The sequence below is a fragment of the Eublepharis macularius genome, chromosome 17 (genome assembly GCF_028583425.1).
Source record: "Eublepharis macularius isolate TG4126 chromosome 17, MPM_Emac_v1.0, whole genome shotgun sequence".
NCBI lineage: Eukaryota > Metazoa > Chordata > Lepidosauria > Squamata > Eublepharidae > Eublepharis > Eublepharis macularius.
This window is the reverse complement of record NC_072806.1, coordinates 46,088,313-46,112,240: the sequence shown is the minus strand read 5'-3', so window position 1 is coordinate 46,112,240 and position 23,928 is coordinate 46,088,313. Positions and strand designations below refer to the sequence as shown.

Below are 23,928 nucleotides of genomic sequence, written 5' to 3'. Positions count from 1 at the left end.
AGTTTACCATTTGCTTTGCTGCTAATGCAAGATTGTTTTATGGTGACATTTACACTATCCTCATAGTGGTTTCCCACTTCCTGAAAGCAGCAACACTATGCCTGGAACAGATAGAGGAAGTGGAATGCCAAGCTGCTCACCAAAGGCTGAAGAGTTGGTAACATCTGAAGTTCGGTAATGATCCCTGACTTTGCAAAACATACAGCCACAGATCCTTCCAAAGCATCAAAAATTCATTAGGTAAGGCTGCATACTTTATTAAGTCATGTTCCTGACGGTGCCATGCAAGCTCTCCATACAATGGAAACAATCAACTCCATGCAATATGGAGATGGAAGTCACAGTGGATCAATTGTCCAGCTTGGTTTAGGAAAAAGGAAGTACTTCATAAACTCAATTCCGCTACACCAGTGAGGGGGCAGAAGATTTTATTTATTTATTGCATTTCTAGACTGCCCTCCCCATCAGACGGGCTCAGGGCGGTGTGACAACATACAATTAATAACATACAGTTATTACAATAAAGTCCTTACAACTTTTTAAAAACTATTGTGTTAAAATATGCATGCATTACTGACAGCTAGATAACACTGGTTGACTAGATAAAATGGTCAGCAGCTGCCACTAGTCACTGGGAAAACAGGGTGGCACTTACCTGTAACACACCAATTGATTCAGGCGGCATGGCCATAAAACAATGGTCTTCATGATAGTTCTAGCTTTCTTGGAGGTAGTTGCTGGTGGATACCTGCAACCATACACCTTCCTTGCATTCAAGACTGACTACCAGGATAAAAACAGCGTTGCACTGTTCACTGAGGTCTTCTGTGCAGGCATACATGGGACTGCGCATGCACAGGCCTGTCAATCGGAGTTTTTAAAGCTATGTTTTAAAAAATCACTAGAGGACGCCCTTGCCTCCCAACAGCTTGTGCCACTGTTTTCCTGCTGAAACAGCCGTCTAGGGAGGCGAGGTTCCCCTCGTACCCTCAGTCCTCTTTCACTGCCGTATTTTCCAGGTAAGTAGAAGAGCCTGAGCGGGGAAGGAGGGAGGGTATGTTTGCCTGCACAGAAGACCTCAATGAACAACAGTTACAGGTAAGTGCAACACTGGTTTTAATTTCCAGTCTTTCTGTGCGGTCCCACATGGGAGTTTGACAAGCTATTGCTCTGGGTGGTGGAGCTTGCTCTTTTCCAGGAAGAGAGGCTGGAGCACTGCTGTGCCCACTGCTGCTTATTTCATGTTGAGTATGTCCAGAGCATAATGTTCGGTGAAGGTTTCAGTGGATGACCATGTCAAGGCTCTGCAGATGTTGTGGACTGGCACTCCCTTCAGCAGAGCTGCAGAAGATCCTTGTGACCTTGTAGAGTGTGCATACACCTCCAGTGGACAAAGTAAGTTTGCATTTAGATAACAACTTTATAGCCTGCACCACCCACATTGCAATGGTTTGCACACTTGCTTTCTTCCCTTTATTATTAGGTCCTGAGAAACAAACAAATAGGTGAAAGTTCCCCCTGAAATGTTTAGTATGGTCTAAATAACATAGAATTGCCTAGTTTACACCAAAAGTATGTAACGCTCTTTCTGCCTCTCTCGATTGTCCTTGGGGAAAAAATGGCCAATATTCTCTCTTGTGACATGGAATTTTGACATCACTTTAGGTAGGAAGTCCAGTTTAGTTCTAACTAAGTACTACTTTCTCAGCATGAATTTTCAAGGGGGCTCTATACTCATGGCCACTCACTTACTCGCCTTGCAGATGTTATTATTATTTATTATTATATTAGATTTTTAGTCCACCCTCCCCACCAGGTGGGCTCAGAGCAGAGCACATTTCAATTTACATAAACAACAGTTAAAAACAGATAAAACAGTATACAAATAACATTAAAACAACTTTATACAATACAGCTTCTTTTCAGATGGCGACAATAAAATACTGCTTTTCAAGCCCTGGCTCATATGGAGGGTGGTGGACAGACCTTTAGTGTGGCCAGTGGGGTTCCACCCTAGCCTCCACCATATGCCTGGCGGAACATCTCTGTCTTACAGGCCTGGCGGAAAGATGATAAATCCCACCAGACCCTGATTTCCTCAGACAGAGAGTTCCACCAGATTGGTGCCAGGACCGAAAAGGTCCTGGCTCTGACTGAGGCCAGGTGGGCATCCCTTGGGCCAGGGACCACCAACAGTTGTTTATTTGTTGAATGTAGCATCCTCTGAGGTACATATGGGGAGAGGCGGTCCTGCAGTTATGCTGGGCCCAGACTGCATAGGGCTTTATAGGTCAACACCAAAACCTTGAACCGGATCTGGTACTCAACTGCTAACCAGTGCAGCTGGCATAGTATAGGTGTTATATGTTCCCTAATCAGGACCCTTGCAATTACTCGCGCAGCTGCATTTTGGACCAGCTGTAGCCTTGAGATCAGGCCCAGGGGAAGCCCTGCATAGAGCAAGTTGCAGTAGTCTAATCTAGAGGTGACCATTGCTTGGATCACTGCAGTTAAGTCATGGGTTGATAGGTAGAGGATAAGCTGCCAGGCCCGTCTTAGATAGAAAAATGACCAGGCAACCACTGCAACCCATGCCTCCATAGTCAGGGAGGCATCCAGGATCACCCCCAGGCTCCTAACTCTCAAAACCAGTGCAAGTAGCGCTCCATCAAGAGCAGGAAGCTGGAGTCCCATGCCCATGGCCCCCAGACCCACATGCAGGACCTCTGTCTTTGTGGGATTTAATTTCAACCAACTGCTTCAACCATCCAGTCACAGCTTTGAAGGAACACTCCAAGACATCTGGGGCAGAGTCGGGCCGTCCGTCCATCATCAGATATAGTTAGGTGTCATCAGCATATTGATGACACCCAAGTCCAAAACTCTGCACCAGCTGGGTGAGGGGGTGCATATAAACATTAAACAGTAATGGGGAGAGTATTGCCCCCGAGGGACACTGCACACCAATGGGTGGCGGGATGACAATTTCTCCCCAAGTGTCACCCTCTGTCCCCAACCATGGAGAAGAGACGAGCCACTGTAAGGCAGTCCCTCGTATCTGCACATTGGCAAGATGATGGGTCAATAGATTGTAATCTACCATATCAAATGCTACTGACAAATTCAGTAGTATTAGCAGCACCGATTCGCCATGATCCAGCTGCCTGTGGAGATCATCCGTGAGGGCGACCAGCAACGTCTGTACCCCATGTCCCGGGTGGAAGCCAGACTGGAAGGGATCTAGGAATAAGGAATCATTCAGGAAACCCTGTAGCTGCTCCACCACCGCCCACTCAATCACCTTACCCAGAAATGGGAGGTTTGGAACTGAGCGGTAACTGACCAGGTCGGCAGGGTCCAAAGATTATTGCCACCAAAAATGCTACTTCCCAGGATAGTGTCCTCAGATGGCAAGTTGCCATAGGCTTGAAGTGTTTCTTTATGAGCTTGGTCAGAATCAATTGTAGCAACCACTGTGCTATAACTCTTCTGGAAGAAGGGAACGTATTGTTTAAACATTTCAAAAGCATTTTGGAAGTATAGTGTGAGAATGAAAAGCCGAAATGGCCACTAGATAAACCTTAATCAATGAGTTTGATAATCTTTGTCTTTTAAGTTCTAATAAAAATTCTAAGATTCGATCTAACGTACAATCAATTGCATTAATGATTCTTTCCTCTGCCCATGCAGTGAACTGTCCCCATTTTAGTCCGTATGATTGTCTAGTGGATAGGCATATGGCATTTAGTATAACTTGTGCTACATCAATGGGGAATTCCCCTGTGGTACTATGAGCTATGTTGACAATTGGAGCTTGTCCACATCACGGTGTAGGGTCCCTTGCCAAGACAAGAGGTCTAGAGCTTTGGGAAAGTGGAGAACTTTGTTATTGGCTAATCCCAACAGCCTGTGGAATCACGGTTGCCTGGACCAATACTGAGCTACCAGTATTACAAATACACAAATAAATAAAGGTTCTCACATATAATGTGAAATGCAGCTTACAGCACAAAATTCTCTGCTTCAAATATAAATTCTGGTCCATGAGGTGGAAAAAGTAGGTCCACGTAGTTTAAGCCCTTATATAAAAGAGTTACAGGCAGATTTTCAGTGGCCAAGGGAGATGCCATTCTCTGGTGTCCTACATAGAGAATCTGTTATTTTGCCTCCAATCTTATACAGCAGGTAACAATATAAGAGTGGCATATAGACCCATAGTGAGGCCCAGTAGTTCTCCTGCTTAGACATGTTATAACTTTCTCAATCTGTGGCAAGATGTTCTGCAGGTTGGATTATATAATGCACTCCTGTGCAATTCCATTATAAAACCAGTAGACTAGGGAGAACATGACACCGATGAAATGGCTGTTTTTACCACAGAAAAGGTTATCAGAAAAGGTTCTCATGCTGAACAAGATGTATAAACTAACGAAATAATCTTTTTCCTTCTGTAAATGATCATGAACAAGTATTGTTGAAATTACACTTTTTAAAAAGGAATTAAATTTTTCTAATTCATTTTTGGACCAAGCAGAATTATTCAAAGTATCTGCTACCTATACAGTTTGTTATCCTGATAACAAAAAGTACTCTCTTAGGATGATGCATGGCACATACACATTTCACTGCTGTTGTGTGATAGGAACGCTAATGGCTCACTATGTCTCCTCATTATCCATAAAGTTTGAAAAGATAAAGTTTTCAATTAATTTTTTGGATTCTGGCATGTCTGCAGCTCCAGAAAACTTTGATATTAAGCAGACCAACATACATCATGTAGAAATCCAAGAGTTGAACACAAACTTGTGCCCCGAATGTCCCTTCGGCCAATCACAATAAGAGAGACACATGGAGTCCTGTAGATTGAAGCAATATATAATCGTATAATTAAACAATGGAGGAACGATGATTACACGGAGAATAAAGGGTCTCCGCATGCTCAGCGCTCATCAGAGCTACAATAGCAGTGCAAAGCAATTAATACCTTTTAGTTAATTATAGTATTTATTCTATTGGCTCAGAAAACAGAGTGGCTACCACATTGGCTTGAGGTCAGCCACCTACAGATGTCTAGGGTCTTCTCATTGGAAGGAACAGCTTAGGTCAATAGCAAAATTATAATATTACTCAATACTCATTTCTTATATGTCCTTGGCTTATCTTTCTTCTGGGACATCTTACTTCCTTTCCCACACATCTCTCCCATAGACTTTTTCTTTCATGCCCATTCCTTTGGTCAATGTAACATTTGGCAATCTTAGTCAAGGCGCCCCTCTGTCACTTCTTGCAACCTTGGGGGGGCTTGATTCAGAGTTGCTTTCTCCAGGTCCCATGGGAGGGGAGTGATCTTCCCCCTTCTGGAATGTCCTGATAGCCTTGGACAGTTTTTTTACTCTAACTAACTTATAGCTAAATTCTTCTTTCTTTTAGCCACGTAGTTTCTATCTTCTTCTACGGGCTTCTATTGCTACATTTTGCATAGACAGTTCTACAAAGAGTTCTCAGTATTAAATCATACAGCAGGTGTGTGTGACAGGTGCATCTCTACCATATAGCAAGCATTGTACTGTTAATTCTCAGTTCTCACAGTGATTAATATGTTTAACATACATTCTTCTTTGGTCTTTTGTTTCAAGTGTCATTTTCTTGTAAGTTGCATTACAAATACTATAATAGCTCCTGAGAATAGTAAAAGTGCATAATACTGAAAGGCATAGAAAGGTATATAAAATCTCTTTCATATAATCCACATCCTACACAAGCATTTAGGGATGTTAATGACAGTCATAAAAAGGTGGCTACTTAGGAATCAGAAAAGACCAAGATCAATGGTCCTACTGATTTTTTTAAATCTAAAAATATGAGGGGGAGATACACTGAGGCACAACAGGAGCCACATAATGGAGCAATACATCTTTTTCTATAAAAATGAAAAACATGGCAAATGAAAAAAGTGGATGGATCCAAACAAGCAACCATAATATAGAGAGAAATTTGGATGAACTACTCACAGCACTTTTCCTTGAGGAGGTCTGTGTGTATTTGTCAGCATACATGCGCCCAGACACTTCAGATTTCTGCCCGCCTCTGCTGCAGTTACACCTAATGGACTTTAGACATAAAGTACAAAGGAATGGGTGATGATTAATTTATTTATTCACGTTATTTATATTTTGCCTTTCTCACTGAGACTCAAGGCAGATTACACAGTGTAAGTCATTACACAGTATACAAGTCAATACAATCAATAGCAGAGATTCAATAAACAATGCAATAAGCTATACAAATGCAAATTTGCAGAGATTTGAAAGCAAGTAGAAATTTAACATAGAGCTGAAACTCTGCTGAGATCTGTTGGAAGTCAAATTCTGCCAAAACTGTGAAGTCTAATAAATTTCTGACTTGACTTGATAACAACTTCAACTTCCAGGAAGTGGAGAAGAAAGAAGGGGGGGTCTTCAATCTTGGACTTGATTCTAATCAACAGGAAAGAACTGGTTGATGAGGTGAAAGTAGTGGGCCTCCTAGGTAGCAATGACTATGTAATTTTGGTGTTGAGTAAGGGAAAAGCTGAAAAAAACCCTATGTGAGAGGTGTGACAAAGCGGGATACTCCACCAATTTTAATGGGGTCCCCTACCCAAGGAGACTAACAAGACATGTGTTCTTCAAAATCAAAGAGTATTTTTTTATTTAAAGAGGAAACACACACATACAAGAAGTAATTCAAGCATACAAGGTTCCTAGGAAAAGCAATGGTGAAAGTGGAATAGATTTGAGGGATTTGGGGGCGACAATTACCTATCAAAGAAGCGGGGTAGCCCATGGAGGAATGGGGCTTCAAACGGCCAGCATTCTCAACCAGGAGTGGCTTAAGGAAGGAGACCCTAAGGGTACAGCACTCAGATCTGAAGAAGCATGCATAATGTAAATAGGGCAAAGTCCAGGTTCTTAAAGGGCAAATCATGTCCTGAGGTTGGGGAGCCCCCTCAGCCATTAGGACAAAGATGTTAAAGGTCACCTCCTGGGAATGTCAAAGGGTTGAATACCTTTGATTGGTGCTACCGGGGTGTGACAAAGAAATCAGAATGGGTGCTCCTGGTGCTTCACAAAGAAATGGATGCTAATTAATGTTTCCAGAGCTTGGCTAATAAATGCAGATCCTTGATTAGGTGTTCTCAGGAAAGAGTTATAAACTTATCAGAGCTGATCGATGGCCTGAGATCATACACTAGGATTCAATGACAGAAAAAAGGTGAGAATGGCATGTTCAGGTGGTGACTCACGAGAATCCTTATTGTCAAGATTGTACATTCAGCAGCTTGGAGGGGCAGGAGCCAATCACACCAAATCCTTGGCATTTGCATTCACAATCCATTTATGACTCACTCTCCTGGGTGGGACTCGGCAACGTTTTGCTCAGCTGGCCGGGATTCTAATGCAAATTAAGGTGCATCCGATTCAAGAGGCTTGTGATTTTTATATCACAAGCAGCTCTTAAAATGCCAGCGACTGGGGTCGACTGCTCACAATTGGCCCACTGTGGGGAGAGGAAAGTGAGGTTTTAACTAGTGATAAAGAGAGGGTAGAATTGCTCAATTCCTCCTTTGCCTCAGTCTTCTCTTGCAAGGGGAACTGTGCTCAAACCAGGCAAAGAGAACATAAGAAGAAGGAAAGGAAGCCTAGGATAGGTATGGGGGGTTCACAAAGACCTAGCTTCTTTAAATTAAATCCTCATGGTCAGATGAATTGTATTGTAGGGTACTAAAAACTTGCTGATGTAATTGCAGTTTCTGTTTATGAATCTTTGAAAATTCTTGCAGAATAAGTGAGGCACCAAAATACTGGAGGCAGGCAAATGTTTTCCTCATCTTCAAGAAGGGGGAAAAGGAGGATCCAGGTTAACTACTGGCCCATCAGCTTGACATCCATACCTGGCAAGGTTTTGGAACAAATTATCATTGAATCCTTGAGCATTTAGAAGACAGCTGTGTTTACGAAGAGCCAGCATGGGTTCTTCAAGTGATGTCAGACTAACATTTTACCCTAACATTTGAGAGAGGTACTTTGGTGGATCAGGGGAATGCTGTGGAAATGATTTATCTTGATTTCAGTAAGGTTTATGATAAGGATCCACATGATATTCTTGTTGATAAGCTTGTAAAACCTTAGGAACCTACTACAGTTACATGAATTTTGTAGCTAGTTGACAGATCACACCCAAAGAATGCTTGTTAATGATTCCTCATCCTCTTGGAGAAGAGTGACAAGTGGAGTGTCTCAGGGATCTGTCCTGGGCCCTGCGTTGTTCAATCTCTTTATAAATGACTTGGCTGAAGGAATAAAGGGGATGCTCATTAAATGTGTAGATTATTCTGAATTGGGAGGAGCTGTAAATAAAGTAGAAGATAGAATGAAGGTGATTTTGAAAGGCTGGAAAACTGGGCTAAAACTAAAATAAGGAAATTTAATAAAGATAAATGTAAAGTTCTGCATTTAGGGAGAAAAATGAAAAACAGTGTTGCACTTACCTGTAACTGTTGTTCATTGAGTTCTCTCTGTGCAGACACACATTGGGACTGCGCAGGCACAGGCCTGCTCCAGAGAGAGATTCTATAGCTCTAAAGCTCTGGAGGAGGCGCTCTCATTCTTTTGTGCTTGCACAGTGCCCTTCCTGCCTGACCCTGTGCAAGACATGGAGCACCCCCTCATCCCTCACTTCTATGCTGCCGGAGGATACATTTCTTCTCTTCTCACACTGGGGCAGGAGGAAGGGAATGTGTGTTTGCACAGAGAAAACATGACAAACAACAGTTACAGGTAAGTGCAACATGGCTTTTGTCTTTGTTCCTCTGTGCAGCTCCACATTGGGGGTATAGCAAGCTACTCACCAATGGGGGTGGGGCGGGTGTGAGGAGACTACGTGAATAATGACTGCAACATTGCATTTCCCACAGCTGCATGCGATCTGGAGCTGGCGTCAATCGCATACTGTTTGATGAAGGTATCTTCAGATGACCATGTGGCAACCTGGCAGATGTCTCCCAAGTGCATTCCTCAGAGGAAGGCTGCTGAAGATGATTGGGATCATGTTGAATGTTCCCTGATCATCCCTGGGCATGGCGTGTTCACTGTGGAATAACACCTCCTAATGGCTGCCACTACCCATCTGTAGAGAGACTGGTTAGATACTGGTAAACCCTTACGCATACCCACATAGCATATGAAAAGTGATTTAGACATTCTGAGGGGTCTTCTTTGTAAATTATACAAAAAAGCTCTCCTTACATCTAATGTGTGCAATGTTTTTTCTGCTTCTGATGTAGGATTTGGAAAGAAAACTGGTAGTGATGTTTTTGATTTAAATGAAATTTTTACACTATCTCAGGAGTAAACTAGATCCAGAGGAGTTAGCTGTGTTAGTTTGCAGTAGCAAAATAGAAGAGTCCAGTAGCACCTTAAGACTAACAAACTTTACTGTAGCATAAGCTTTCGAGAACCAGTTCTCTTTGTCAGATGAGAACTGTGTAAACTGGAGGCTAGGGAGCAAGATGACTTTTTGAGGGAAGAACTGCAGGAAAGGATGATCCACCCTCAGGGTGTCAGAACCTGTTTAACCTGAGTAATGCCATGTTTAATCCTGTAGTGTTTAGTCTTCTTTCCCTCTAGGCACCACCACCTGCAAAGGGCCGATTCCATGGGAAAGGATACTGTCTTATCTGTCGTCTCGACCTTGGCCAGCTCTGAGAAGTTTGCTGTGTGAACTCAAGGGAGGAGGCTGGGCTCAGGGAGTGTGAGATGTAACAACTTTCCTTCTATGATTCATTCCTAACAACGCTTTGCTCGGCCAGGACCTCTAATCCTGGAATATGTACATCTGGGCTTGAACGCTGTCTTTCACAATAAACCTTTTGAAAACAAAAGACCTTGTCTTTTTGCAGAAGGGAGTGAGACAGACTATCAGGTCTGGAATGCCATAGTCTGACACAGGGCACCCAACTCACCAACTCTCCTCAGAGAAGTAATGGCTACAAGGAATGCTACCTTCCAAGATAGAAGAGTCATTGGACAATGTGCCATTGGCTCAAAAGGAGGGAGTGTTAGTTGGGCTAGAACCAAGGAGAGACTCCATTGAGGGACTGAGGTAGTTCTAGGTGGAAAGGTGTGCAGAGGTCCATTCACGAATTGTTTAGCTACATGGTGAGAAAAAAGAGTTTTGCCATCCACTTGTTCATGAAAGGCCAATATGGCAGCCAAGAGAACTTTAATAGAGGAGGCCATAAGGCCTCTCTGTAGAAGAGAAAGGAAATAATCAAGAATAACCAGAATTGGGCAGAATGGAGATAATCCCTTTTTGTTACCCACTTAGTAAAGAAGGTCCACTTTAACGCGAATGACAATCTGGTAGAGGGTTTCCTAGCATTCAGTAAGATTTGTGCTACCCTTTTAGAAAAGGATGTTGTCTGGGGAACAGCAGCCAGGCTGCAAGGTCGAGTGTTGTGACATCATGGTATAGAATGCGTCCCCTGTACAGTAGTTCCGGAACCTTGGGTAGGTGATGGACATGCACCCCTGCTATGTCCTAGAGAAGGGGAAACCAAACCCTGCAAGGCCACAAAGGAGCTATAAGGATGCAGTGTGTTTGATAGGATCTGATCCTGCATAAAACCTGGAGAAGTAATGGTATTGGAGGGAAGGCATAGAACAGTCCCTTGTCCCATGGTATCTGGAAAGCATTCCCAATGGAATGGCGATCTGATCCCACCCGTGAACAGAACAGAGAAGCCTTGGCATTCCAGGAAGTAGTGAAGAGATCGATTTTGGGGAATCCCCACTCCATGAAGATAGGGTTGATGTATTCGTCCCTGATCGACCATTCGTGATACTGTCTGAAGAACATGCTCAGTGTTTGGTGTTTGTGCTGCCTGCAATATGTATTGCCTGGGGAAATGTATTGTGAATAGCCCATAGCTAGAGCCTTATGGTCTCCCTGCAGAGAGTTAGAGAGGCCGTTCCCCCTGTTTGTTTAGGTAGTAGAGAGCAGTGATATTGTATTGTCGAAGGCTTTCATGGCCGGAGAACGATGGTTGTTGTGGGTTTTCCGGACTGTATTGCTGTGGTCTTGGTATTGTAGTTCCTGACGTTTTGCCAGCAGCTGTGGCTGGCATCTTCAGAGGTGTAGCACCAAAAGGTGCACCAAAAGACAGAGATCTCTCAGTGTCACAGTGACACAGTGACACTGAGATCTCTGTCTTTTGGTGCTACACCTCTGAAGATGCCAGCCACAGCTGCTGGCAAAACGTCAGGAACTACAATGCCAAGACCACGGCAATACAGCCTGGAAAACCCACAACAACCAGCAGTGGTATTGTGTGTCTGCACCTGTACTCTTTTGCCCCATAGCGTACCTGCAAAAGATGTAAGTGAATAACATATGGCTCACAGTTCCAACACATTTTATGTGCATCTTGGATTCTGCGGTTGACCACGTCTTGAACTGAGATTCCCCCCAAATGACCTCCCCAGCCCAGGAGGGATGCGTCAGTGGTCAAGTTGATGTCATGTGGGTGAATGTCAAAGTGAGTACCCTTAAGCCTACTTTCTCGGTCTGCCCATCAACCTAAAGATCTAAAAATCGATCTGCGTATTGATAAACATTTGGATTGTGAATCCCTAATTGGGTCAATAACCCTTTAAAACCAATTTTGTAGTGGTCTCATAAAGACATGCACAAAGGGAACCACAGACGTGGTGGAAGCCATGAGATCCAATAGTTTCTGTATGAATCTAGCTGGCTGGAAATGTTTTGTCTCAATTTGTTTCACCGTAGACAGTATGGCATTCATCCGTTCTCTGGGTAGAAAAGCCCTACCCACTCTTGCATCTAGCACTGCACTGATAAACTGAACTGTTTGGGTTGGTATGAGGGTGGACTTCTTCCAGTTAATCAGAAGTTCTAAGCCAGAGATGGTTCTAACCAAGAGAGCAATGTGCTTAAGAAATTCCTCTCTTGAAGGACCCACTAGGAGTCAATCATTGAGATAAGGGTAGACAGTGCAGCCCTCAGTAGATCTGAGGGATGCCACCACCACTGCCATGCACTTTGTAAAGATTTGCAGGGCTGATGAAAGCCCAAAAGGTAAGGCAGTGTACTGAAAAGATTCCCCAGCAAAACAGAAACTTAAGTATTTCTTGTGGGTCTTGTGTATAGCAGCATGAAAGTATGCGTTGTTTAAGTCAAGGACTGCAAACCACACTTGAATGTCAAGGTACTGAAGTACAACAGAAAGTGTTAACACTGGAAATTTCTCTTTTTTTAAAAAAAAATTTTTTTTTATTGGATTAGACATTTCTATAATATCTATTACAATCAATTTCCTTTAAATATCCCAGTTCTAACCCCCTCCCTTCCCCACCTTTTGTTGACTTCCAACAGTTTTCCAACTCCTTATCCGTTTTTTCCCCCTACTCATTTCAAACTTATTTTATTCTATTAAACATATACTTTCACTCTCTTCTAAGCTTCTATTATAACACAGTGCTATCTCTATTCCCTTTCCCACTTTAACTTATCGACTAAATGTTACATTCCTGGCATATATTCTTTAATAATAACAGTCATTTGTCTACTTTTGTACTCCATATTCTATCTTATTTCATTCTTGTCTCGTCAATATGGGGCAAACAATTTGTCCCTTATTCTGCATAACTTTAAGTACTTCTATAAGCATTGTATACATTCCCTGTAAGTCAATCAATTTAACTCTTCTATCTTATATTCATTCTATCTTAGCTATATAATTTCTCCATTATACAATTATCTGCCAGAAATAAAATTAGTTAATTTCTATCCTTATAATTCTTATAGTAACACCTCTATTACTTAGTACTATGTATAGTAGTCAAATAAAATATTTGCTTAGAATTTCTCATTTAACTCTCCTCCCCTCGGTAAAGTCACTCCCCTCTTCTTTTGTTATATTTCAGTAATTTTCAAACTGCAACAGTTCTCCTCCCACCTCCCATTTTTTCACCAAATATTGCTTCAACTTTTCCCAATCCATGTTAAACTGTCCTGGATCAAGGTCTCTCAGTTTCCTTGTCATTTTGTCCATTTCCGCCATGTACAGCAATTTGTAAATCCAGTCCTCGATAGTTGGCGCTTCTTGCACTTTCCACTTTTGCGCGTACAAAAGTCTAGCCGCTGCTGTCATGTAAAATAACAATGTCCTGTATTGTGCCGGAATATCCTCCATTCCCAAGTTCAGTAGCAGGAGTTCTGGGTTCTTATTAACTTGAAATTGTAAAATCTCACTTATCACTCTTATTATTTCCCCCCAGTACTGCCTAGCTACCTCACAAGTCCACCACATGTGATACAACGATCCTTCATGCTTTTTACATTTCCAGCATTTATTAGACATGTTCAAATTCCCTAACGCAATTTTCTTTGGTGTCAAATAACAACGATAAATCATTTTGTAAATGTTCTCTTTAATGTTAGTGCATGTCGTGATCTTCAATGTATTCTTCCACAAGTATTCCCACGCCTCCATTGTTATTTCTTTATTAAAGTTTATAGCCCACTTCACCATTTGCACTTTAACTGTCTCATCTTCTGTGTACCATTTTAGCAACACTTTATAAGTCTTAGAGATTTCCTTTTTATCCTCTTGTAAAATTACCTCCTCTAATTCTGAATTCTCCATTCTTACCCCTCCTTTCACACAGTCCGAGTTATAGAGATCTCTAATCTGTCTATATTGAAACCAATCATAACTTGGAGACAACTCGTCATGCGTCTTTATTCTTAGTTTGGAAAATTCTATTCGTGTTATCTCCTTATATGTTAAACACTGTTGTTCATTATCGACAGTTCTCGGATCTATTACTTCATAAAGAACCACCCAGGAGGGAATTCCTTCCTGTAGGTAATCTCTATACTTCTTCCAAATTGTGAAGAGGCTTCTCCGAATGTAATGGTGTAAAAACATAGAGTCTGCTTTTACTTTGTCATACCACAGTTATGCATGCCATCCAAATATTTTTTTATAACCTTCTAAGGCCAGTAGTTTGCGGTTTTTGAGCGTCATCCAGTCTTTCAGCCACACCAAACAGATTCCATCGTAGTAGAGTCTTAGATTGGGCAGTTGCATTCCCCCTCTCTCTTTTGCGTCTTGTAATACTTTCATTTTCACTCGAGGCTTCTTGCCTGCCCAAACAAAGTCCGATATTTTCCTCTGCCATTTTTCAAACTGCTTAGAGTCCCGAATAATTGGTATTGTTTGTAACAGAAACATCACTCTTGGCAGCACATTCATCTTAACTACTGCAATTCTTCCCAACCATGACAAATTCAATCTATTCCATTTAATCAAATCTTGCTCTATCTGAGTCCACAGTTTCTCATAATTATTCTTGAATAGATATATATTCTTTGCAGTCAGTTCAATTCCCAAATATTTCACCTTACTTGTTACTTCACAATCTGTTATCTCCGTTAATAACTGTTGTTTTTGTTTGGTCATATTTTTGCATAATATCTTGGACTTCTTTTTATTTACATAGAATCCTGCCAAATCTCCAAATTCCTTGATTTTCTCTATTACCTTTGGCATATTCTCAATTGGATCTTCCACAATTAACATTATGTCGTCCGCAAATGCTCTGACCATGTAGGAAAAGTCTTTTATTTTTATTCCACGGATTGCATTATCTTCTCGAATCTGTATCATCAATATTTCCAAAACCAAGATAAACAACAGTGGAGACAACGGGAAACCTTGTCTTGTACCTTTACCTATAGTCAGTTTCTTAGTCACCTCGTCATTCACCACAATTGCTGCACTCTGGTCTCTGTAGATTTCTTTCACTGCTCTTATGAATCTTTCCCCCATTTGTAGCTGTTCCATAGTGGCAAACATAAAATCCCAGTTCAAATTGTCAAATGCTTTTTCAGCGTCCACAAAGAAGAAATCAACCTACTTATCGCAACGCTTGTCATAGTATTCAATAGCATTTATAATTGTCCTTAAATTGTCTTTAATTTGTCTGTTTGGTAAGAAACCAGCTTGTTCCTCCTCAATAACTTCAGAAAGCCATCCCTTTACTCTTTCCGCTAATATCTTCGCAAAGATTTTATAGTCATTATTAAGTAGTGAAATAGGTCTGTAACTTTTAACATTAGTCAAATCTTGTCCTTCTTTGGGGATCAATGATATATTAGCTTCACTCCAAGTATCAGGAATCCTTTGATCCCTCAAAACACCATTGATGACTTCTTTTAGGAATGGCACCAGTTCATTGACCATTACCTTGTAAAATTTGGCTGCAAGTCCATCAGGTCCTGGCGCCTTTCCCAGATTTGTTGACTGTATTTCCTTCCTTATCTCTTCCTCCGTTACTTCACTGTTCAGTTTGTCTCTCCATCTTTCCGAAATTACTGGGAGCTTCATTTTCCTCAAGTACGTCGCTATTGAGTCTTTATTCACTTCTTTTTTGTTGTACAGTTTAGCATAAAATTTGTAAAAGGCTCTACTAATAGCCGTCTGTTCCAGATATACTTTATTGTCCTCACATATTTTATTTATTGTCTTCTTCTCCTTTCTCTTCTTCAATTGCCACGCCAAATATTTCCCAGGTTTATTTGCACCTTCAAACGACTTTTGGTTCATTCTCTTAAGATTCCATTCCAGTTCTTTATTATTCATTGCCGTCAACTGCTCTTGAAGGATTTTAATATCCTGGTATATTTTCTTTTTCCCTGGTCTTTTCTTTAATTGTATTTCTTTGGCTTTTATTTTTTCCATAATCTCCTGTCTCTTCTCTCTTTTTTTCCTAGCTCTTCCATTTAAGTCCATTAGTATACCTCTAATTACTGCCTTATAGGTATCCCATACCTTATTAGTTGGTACTTCTCTATTAATGTTGTGTTGTGTGAAGAACTTAGTTTCCCTTCTCAGCATCTCCATATTTTCTCCCTCTTGTAACAAGTCCTCATTTATTCTCCATCCTTTCCTTTTAGTTCTTTTTCCAAACTTCCACATAATTGGATTATGATCTGAGCCTACCATGGGCATTATTTCTACATCCTTAGTCCAAAGCGCTAAGTCTTTTGAGGCCCAGATCATATCAATTTGTGATAACGTAGTGTCTCGCAGAGTAAAACGTATATTGTCTGCCTTTAGGATTCTGTCTTCTCCATACATCTTCCAAAATTTCCTGTTGCATTAATACAAAAAAAGTCTTTGGTAGTAATCCTCTTTTCTTTTGTGCAGTTGGTGAATTTTTGTCCTGTTCCAAGTTTGTAACTCCATTAAAGTCTCCTGCAAGAATTATCTGGTCGTAAGAAAGTTCATCTAATTGCTTCCTTAAATCCTCAAAGAAGCTTTCTTTTGCTCCATTAGGTGCATAAATTCCAATCACCAACACTCTCTTTAAATTCCATGTACATTCCACTGCTAAAAATCTGGCTTCCGCATCTCTCATCACTAATTTTGGCTGTAGCTCCTCTTTTATATACAATGCCACTCCCCTTTTTTCCTTTTTTGAGGCCGCTACAAAGTCATTGCCCAATTTGTTCAATTTAAGATATTTTACATCCTGCTTTCTGATATGAGTCTCTTGCAAACACACAATATCACATTTTTGTTTTAATAGCCAGTGGAAAATACTTTTTCTCTTATTCGGTGAATTAAGTCCATTTACATTCCAAGATAACACTTTACACTCCATATTCATAACCTTGTTGTTGGTAAGTCCTTTTCATTGTCCCTCAGAAACTTTTCCATTTCTAGTTCAGATCTGATGAGCTTTTTCACTCCTCCAAATTCAAAGGACACTCCTTCTGGTAATTCCCATCTGTACCTTATTTTCATGTCCTTCAGAGTCTGAACTAAGGCTTTGTATTTTTTCCGGTCTAGCAACACCGATCTGGATAACTCCTTCATAATAATAACTGTCTTGCCATCAACCTCCAATGGTTCTTGAAATTGTTTACTCACAATCATTTCTCTTATATTCCTAGTCGTAAATTGCACAATCACATCTCTTGGTAATTTCCTTTGGGTCGCAATTCTTGAATTTATACGATACACCACATCTAGAATAGCCACAGTTTCCTCCTCCTCCTTTCCCAGGTATTCAGCTAACACCTTGGTAATCTGTTCTTGGGCTGTCTTTCCTTCTACCTCCGGCAAGCCGCGAAACCTCAGCTGCTTCTCCATATGCTTGCTCTCCGCAACCACCATTCTTCCCCTCATCACCCTCATCTCTGTTCGTTGCGTGTCTGCAAGGTTCTCCACCGCATTTTCCACTACATTGACTCTTTGCTGTGTCGCCTGCAGGTCATTTTGTATTGTTTCCATTCCCTTCTTCACTTCTGCCAGCTCATTCTTTACTGTCTCTTTAACCTCTTTCACCAGCTCAGGTTTCATATCCTTGAGTTCTTTAATCGCTTCTGAAAGTTTTTTATCCAAGTTCTCTATAGCCGTTTGCCACTCTTTTTTCGACATTGTGGGCTTGCTTTACCTCGCTCCCACGTGTCCGCTCACTTCCTTAACTCCGTGGCGCTTGGCTTAGTGTTCTTTTGTTTTAAATGTCCCGGTCTTTTTGCAAAAAAGTCGTTTAAAGAGTCCAAAATGTCGGGCGTCTTTTCTCTATGGTTCCTCTATGGTTTTTGTAATCCAATATGGCTTACTTCCTCTTCCGCTGAAGCTGCAGCTCTTCCCCTTTCAAAAATGGCGATTCCCTTCTTCCTGTCATCCGGCAAGGGCCGCTCCTCTCCAGCAACTCTATCACTATTACGTACTTTCTGTTTCCCGACTTCCCACAGCAGTTCTCGCGATGGTAAAGCTTTCTCACAGCCTGATATCTCCTTGTGGCCACAGGTATGTAAAACAATAGTCCAATTTCTTTAATAACTCCGTTTAACTTAGTTCTTTTTCTAATATAGTTCTTGCCGGATCCTCCCCTCCTTCTAATCAATCTGTTGCAGGAAAGTCTGCTTTAATGTTTCATTGCTTTAAGTAATCTGTCCCGTTTCAAGAGATAGTGATCTTTACCTTCTCCAGTGCTTTTCGCGGGTTGTAATTGCTGTTTCAATCTCAGATTCCCATCAATTCTTCTTGTCCCTGTTGAAGCTTGGGCATGTAGGTCCTATGCCAACCGTATTGGCTCCAGAACTGCCGCAGAGATTTTAGCCGCCCTGTCTTCGGGTGGGACCTCAAGGGTCAGGAGAGAGTCCGTTGCGTAGGACCCCCCCTCGCCTGAGATCAACGCGCCCTGAGGTACTTGAGCGTTCTATGCCTGTTCTCCGCCTGAGAACAGTTGACCGCGGGGGTCTTTTTGCCCCGCCGGCCGTTGAAACGACAGTCCGGTCAGCTCAGCACTTAGAGCTGCGTTAGACCTCCATGGATCCCAAACCGGAAGTCCAACACTGGAAATTTCTCAACTTTAATAAAACTATTTAAACAACGTAAGTCAAGAAGTGATCTAACTCTACTGTCTTCTCTACTGTAAAATATGTAGAGTAGAAACCACACTTAGTATCAACCGGGGAAACTCTCTGAATGGCCCCTTTCTCCAAGATCTCAGAGATGGCCAATTGGAGCTCCTGTGAAGGTGTGGCTGATGGTCTTGCAGTAGAAGATAAAGGCAGTGGTTCAATTAAGTGTAACCTGTAGACATCCTTTACTATGGTGAGAACCCATAGGAGGGCGACGAGGATGATCAGGGGTCTGGAGACTAAGCCCTACGAGGAAAGGCTGAGGGCCTTGGGAATGTTTAGTTTGGAGAAGAGGAGGTTGAGGGGGGACATGATTGCTCTCTTTAAATATTTGAAAGGCTGTCATTTGGAGGAGGGCAGGGAGCTGTTCCAGTTGGCAGCAGAGGATAGGACGCGAAGCAATGGGCTTAAATTACATGTACAAAGGTACTGGCTGGCTATTAGGAAGAACATTTTCACCGTCAGAGTAGTTCAAAAGTGGAAACAGCTGCCTAGGGAGGTGGTGAGCTCCCCTTCACTGGCAGTTTTCAAGAAGAGGCTGGATGAATATTTGTCAGAGATGCTTTAGGCTGATCCTGCACTGGGCAGGGGGTTGGACTAGATGGTCTGTATGGCCCCTTCCAACTCTATGATTCTATGATTCTAACCCAAGAATCACTTGTGATCCTTTTCCAACATGTTTGTGCCTGTTTTGATTGTGGTTCGGTTTGTGTAGAACAGGATCTATTCAAACGTCATCCTGTGGTGCAGTGGTAAGACAAGTAACCCTTATACAGCTGGTAGGATTGGTACAGTTGGTAGTTGTACCTTGATTGTTGTTGGTATTGTTGTCACCCTTGGTTGTGGTACTTAGATGGTTGGTGTTGGTAATGCTACTGGGGAGCAATATCACCAATGGAGCGTGCTGTCTGTCTATTGTTCTTCATCTGCATGAGGGATTCAACTATTTTCTCTGAGACAAGCGATGAACACTCGAAAGGAAAGTCCTCAATCTTGCTACGTTTATTAGGGGTGAGGGCTGTGGAGCGTAACCAGGAGTGGCGATGTAACACTATTGCTGAAGCCATGGCTATGGTAGCACAGTCAGCTTTGTGTTTGGCTGCCATCATGTGTTGTTTAGTCAACCTAGTGGCATCTCCCTGAGGAACTTTGACCAAGGATCTTTTATTCTCAGGTAAGTCCATTATGTAAGATGAAAGCCACTCCCACAAAAATAGGTTATAGGACCCCATAATAGCTTAGTAGTTTGAAATCTGAAAGTTCAAGGCTGTGGAAGAGTAAACCTTCCTGCCCAGTTGATCCAATTTGCAGCCTTCCTTGTCATTTGGGGATGAAGGTCATATTTATGTTTCGATTGGACCTCTGGTCACCAGAGATGAAAGGCAAGGATGACTGAACAGGAAGACACAGTCCTGTTGTTTGAGTCTGTAGTAATCCTCTACCTTACAAGATGTCACAAGGGTTCAGGCAGGTTTGCTCCAAATTCCATGAGCTATATCCAGCAAGTCCTTCACCGCTGGGAAGGCAACAGATGCTGAAGAATCAGAATAGAGCACCTGGGGCACCTTGCTTTTTGGTTTTATTGAAGAAGATGAAACATTAAGCTCCAAGGCCCTGGCCATCCTGAGCATCTGCTCAGAGAAAAGTCAGTAGTCCTACATTGGAGATGAAGTAGTAGGGTCACCTACAATGTCCTCAGGTGAAGGGTCAGATGCCAAAACAGAAGCCTTGTCACCTTGTGACACCATCTCAATGTCATCCTCAGAACTGGAGGCAGAATGCCCCTGCAGTGGATACTGGCATAGGAATATGTCCGGTAATTACAATGGTGGATGTTGTACTGGGACCAGAGGATTCAAAATTGGATCCAGAGATGGAACTGAATGCAGTCAGGACTTGAACTCCTGCTAATTTGGAGCTGGCAACTGGTAAGATGGTGGGTATTGCCACATTGGAACCAAAGGGTTTGATGCTGATGGAACTGAGGGCAGAAGAGCCCAAGGGAATGGGGTAGCTGTTGCCCCAGATGGGTAAGTTGTTGCACTGGCTGGAAGGTCTGCGGTGGTACCCCCATCACCGGAACCGACTGAGTCGGTACAGTGCTCTTAGGATCTGATTGAAGTGGGATTGGATTTGGTTCAGCAGAGAAAACTTGCTCCAAATCGTCAGCGAAACTCTCCCTCAGCCTCATGTTGAAGGGCAGGTGTATGTGGCAGAGATGGCGTAGGCAAGGGCCTGAGAATCTCCTCCTCAATAATGAGGGAAGGAGTCAAAGATGCTGAGCAGTGATGATCCTCATGGGAAGGTGTACAGGCAGGCTGCTTCAAGTGCTTTGTCTTTGCCTTAGCCTTTTTCAGGACCGGCTCAGAGGAAGCTCATTCCGACTTGGTTGATTCTGGAGAAGGGTGCTTAGATGAGCCCGCTTTCCTCCTCAGAATCAAGTCAGTTCCTTTTGGTGGCAGTTCCGAACAAGCAGTCAGAACCAAGCCCTGTTGAGACAGTTCAAGTGATGTAGTTTTTGAAACTGAGAATGGGAGGTTGGGTCCAGCTCAGCAGGAGACTTTGCAGCTGGTTTCGAGGATCCTGACAATACCATCTCCCACATAGCCACTTTGAAGCAGGCACTCAATCACTGCGCACCTTTGGAGTAAACTGTTGACAATGGTGGCAAGTGGCAACAATTGTGGGACTCGCCCAAGCATAACAGACATAAAGAGTGCTTGTCCGTATGTGTCATCTTTGTGTCACATCTAGTGCACTTTTTAAATAGTGCTTTCTGTGCCAATATTTATGGAATGAACAGAATTTTATGATTACCACAACTATAATTCCAACTTCAGCTATAACTAATAGAAAGGAGAAATAGACGAAGCTAGCCAAATGTCCCTTGGGCTGGGGACCACCAGAAGCTGCTTATCTGCAGAGCACAAGGCCCTGTGGGGGACATAATAGACAAGTTTCAGAGAAACTATCAGAAACTATAATGATGAACTGTGAACTATTTACACCTAACAGTAAGAGCTAGAAGAGAAAGAGAAGCAAAAAGCAGTGATACGACCTCTTTCACCGGAAGTGGAGAACTGAGGGATGAGGGGGCATTCCACGTCTTGCACAGGATCAAGCGGGAAACGCATGCACAAAGGACCGACAGCGCCCCCTCCAGAGCTTTAGAGCTATAAAACCTCTCTCCAGAGCAGGCCTGTGAGAATGCAGTCCCCATGTGGGGCTGCACAGATAGAATTCGATTAACAAATTACATGTAAGTGCAACAGGTTTTTTTCATTTTTTCTCCTTAAATGCAGAACTTTACATTTATCTTTATTACATTTCCATATTTTAGTTTTAGCCCAGTTTTCCAGCCTTATAATCATTGGATGGGGGAAACTTGTCTTGGCAGTAGTACGTATGGAAGTATCTAGGGGTCCTAGTTGATTATACACTGAACATGTGTCAGCAGTGTGATGCAGTAGCCAAAGAGGAAAATGCAATATTAGGCTATATCAACAGAAGTATAGTATCGAGATCATGCAAAGTGATGGCATCACTGTACTCCGTTCTGGTTAGCCCTGGAGCTCTGTGTTCAGTTTTGGGCACTGCAATTTAGGAAGGATGTTGATAAGCTGAAACTTGTCTATTATGTCCCCCGCAGGGCCTTGCGCTCTGCAGATAAGCAGCTTCTGGTGGTCCCCAGCCCAAGGGACATTTGGCTAGCTTCATCTATTGCCAGTGCCTTTTATGCCTTGGCCCTGGCCTGGTGGAACACTTTCCCAATGGAGATCTGGGCCCAGTGGGACCTTCTACAGTTCTGCAGGGCCTGCAAGATAGAGATGTTCCACTGGGCCTTTGAGCAGGGGCCAGCCCTCCTTTTGCAGTCACCCTGGAGTTACATCATTGTGGTGTCCATGGTTTATGGTGACTTGGCAGTAGCCTGATTTATTTGGTGGCACCTGGACTTTTTATGTTAATTGGATCAATGTGGTAATAATATTTTTATTGTAACTTTTAACTGCATATCTTGTTGGAAGCAACTCTGAGACCGCTTGCAGGAAAGTGGGGTATAAGCCAAATAAAATAAAATAAACAAAGGAAGGCAACAAAGATAGTGGGGGGTCTGGAGACCAAGTCCAGTAAGGAAAGGTTGAAAGAGCTGAGTATGCTTAGCCAGGAGAGAAGGCATCTGGGATGTGATATAACCTTTTTTAAGTATTTGAAATGCTCTCACATAGAGGATGGAGCAGAGTTGTTTTCTGTTGCCCCAGAGGATTGGACCAGAATGATTTTGATTTTTTGGCTAAATATTTGGAAGAACTTCCTGACTGAGCAGTTCCTCAGTGGAACAGGCTTCCTTGGGAGGTAGTGGGCTCTCCTTCCTTGGAGGTATTTAAGAGGAAGATGCTAGTTGACCACTTGAGAGCAATGATTCTATGAATCAATATGAATGTATGCAGATCAGGAGAGAAAGGGCATGGGAGCATGGCGTCAACGGAGAGGAGGAAGGACGCTTAGTGCAAGAGCTCTGTCCCCCCCCCCTCCAATCCCCCTTTTAAAATCATCACAATGAAAAGAAACACATTAATTATGGGAAAGCAGATGTCCGAGAAAAAGAGGCACCAGGTAAAGGCAATAAAAAACATACAGAACTTTTTTCCAAACCGGGAAACAGCACTAGAGCCAGGGAGAAAGCAGGGAGAGGAAGACAAAATGGCGGGCGCAACTAAAACTGCCGAAATAAGCTCACCCTCCCAACAGGACAGCTTTTCCCAATTGATAAAACAAATGGAACAAAATCTGCTTGACAACATAAAAATGTTGTGACAGCAATTTACAGCGCAATTTGCTGAAATGAAAATTGAAACGAATAAAGTAACCCACACTGCTAATAAAGCGGTAGAAATAAACAATGCAACTCAGATAGAAGTCAAAGATCTTCAGCGTAAAAATGCTTATCAACAGGAAAGATTATTAAGGTTGGAAATGACCATAAGACAGAGGAACGTTCAATTTAGAGGATTTAAAGAAAATATTAATACAAATGAAGAGCTGCCTAACTTTTTGGCGTCATGGCTAACAAAGCAACTGCAGTGGAATGAAAACGAAGATGAGACTATAAAAATAGAAAATGCTTATAGAGTGGGATCAAGAAACAGTGGAAAGAACAAGTATCCCAGAGACATCATTGCTACCTTTCAAGATGGGAACATTAAGAAAAAAATTCTTGCAACTGCTAGAGCGAGGGGAGCACTTGACTACAACGGAACCCCAATATTAGCCTTCACTGATCTACCACCAGAAGTACTGAGCAAAAGAAGAGAGCTGGAAAGAACAACTGAGGCTCTAAAGAAAGCTCAAATCAACTATAAATGGACTAATCTTGTTCATCTAGAAGTCACACATCAATAACAAATTTACAGAGCTATTGATCAA

General features: G+C 42.3%; 1 protein-coding gene across 2 annotated transcripts in view; it reads right to left on the bottom strand.

Annotated features, from left to right (window-relative positions):
- CCSER2 (coiled-coil serine rich protein 2) overlaps positions 1 to 23,928 on the bottom strand; it is a 356,652-nt gene that overhangs the window by 107,087 nt on the left and 225,637 nt on the right. For both annotated transcript variants that reach the window (XM_055001012.1, XM_055001015.1), the window contains one exon: positions 6,012 to 6,110. In XM_055001012.1, coding sequence (XP_054856987.1) covers positions 6,012 to 6,110 — 99 coding nt within the window. The remainder of the gene's footprint in view (positions 1 to 6,011; positions 6,111 to 23,928) is intronic.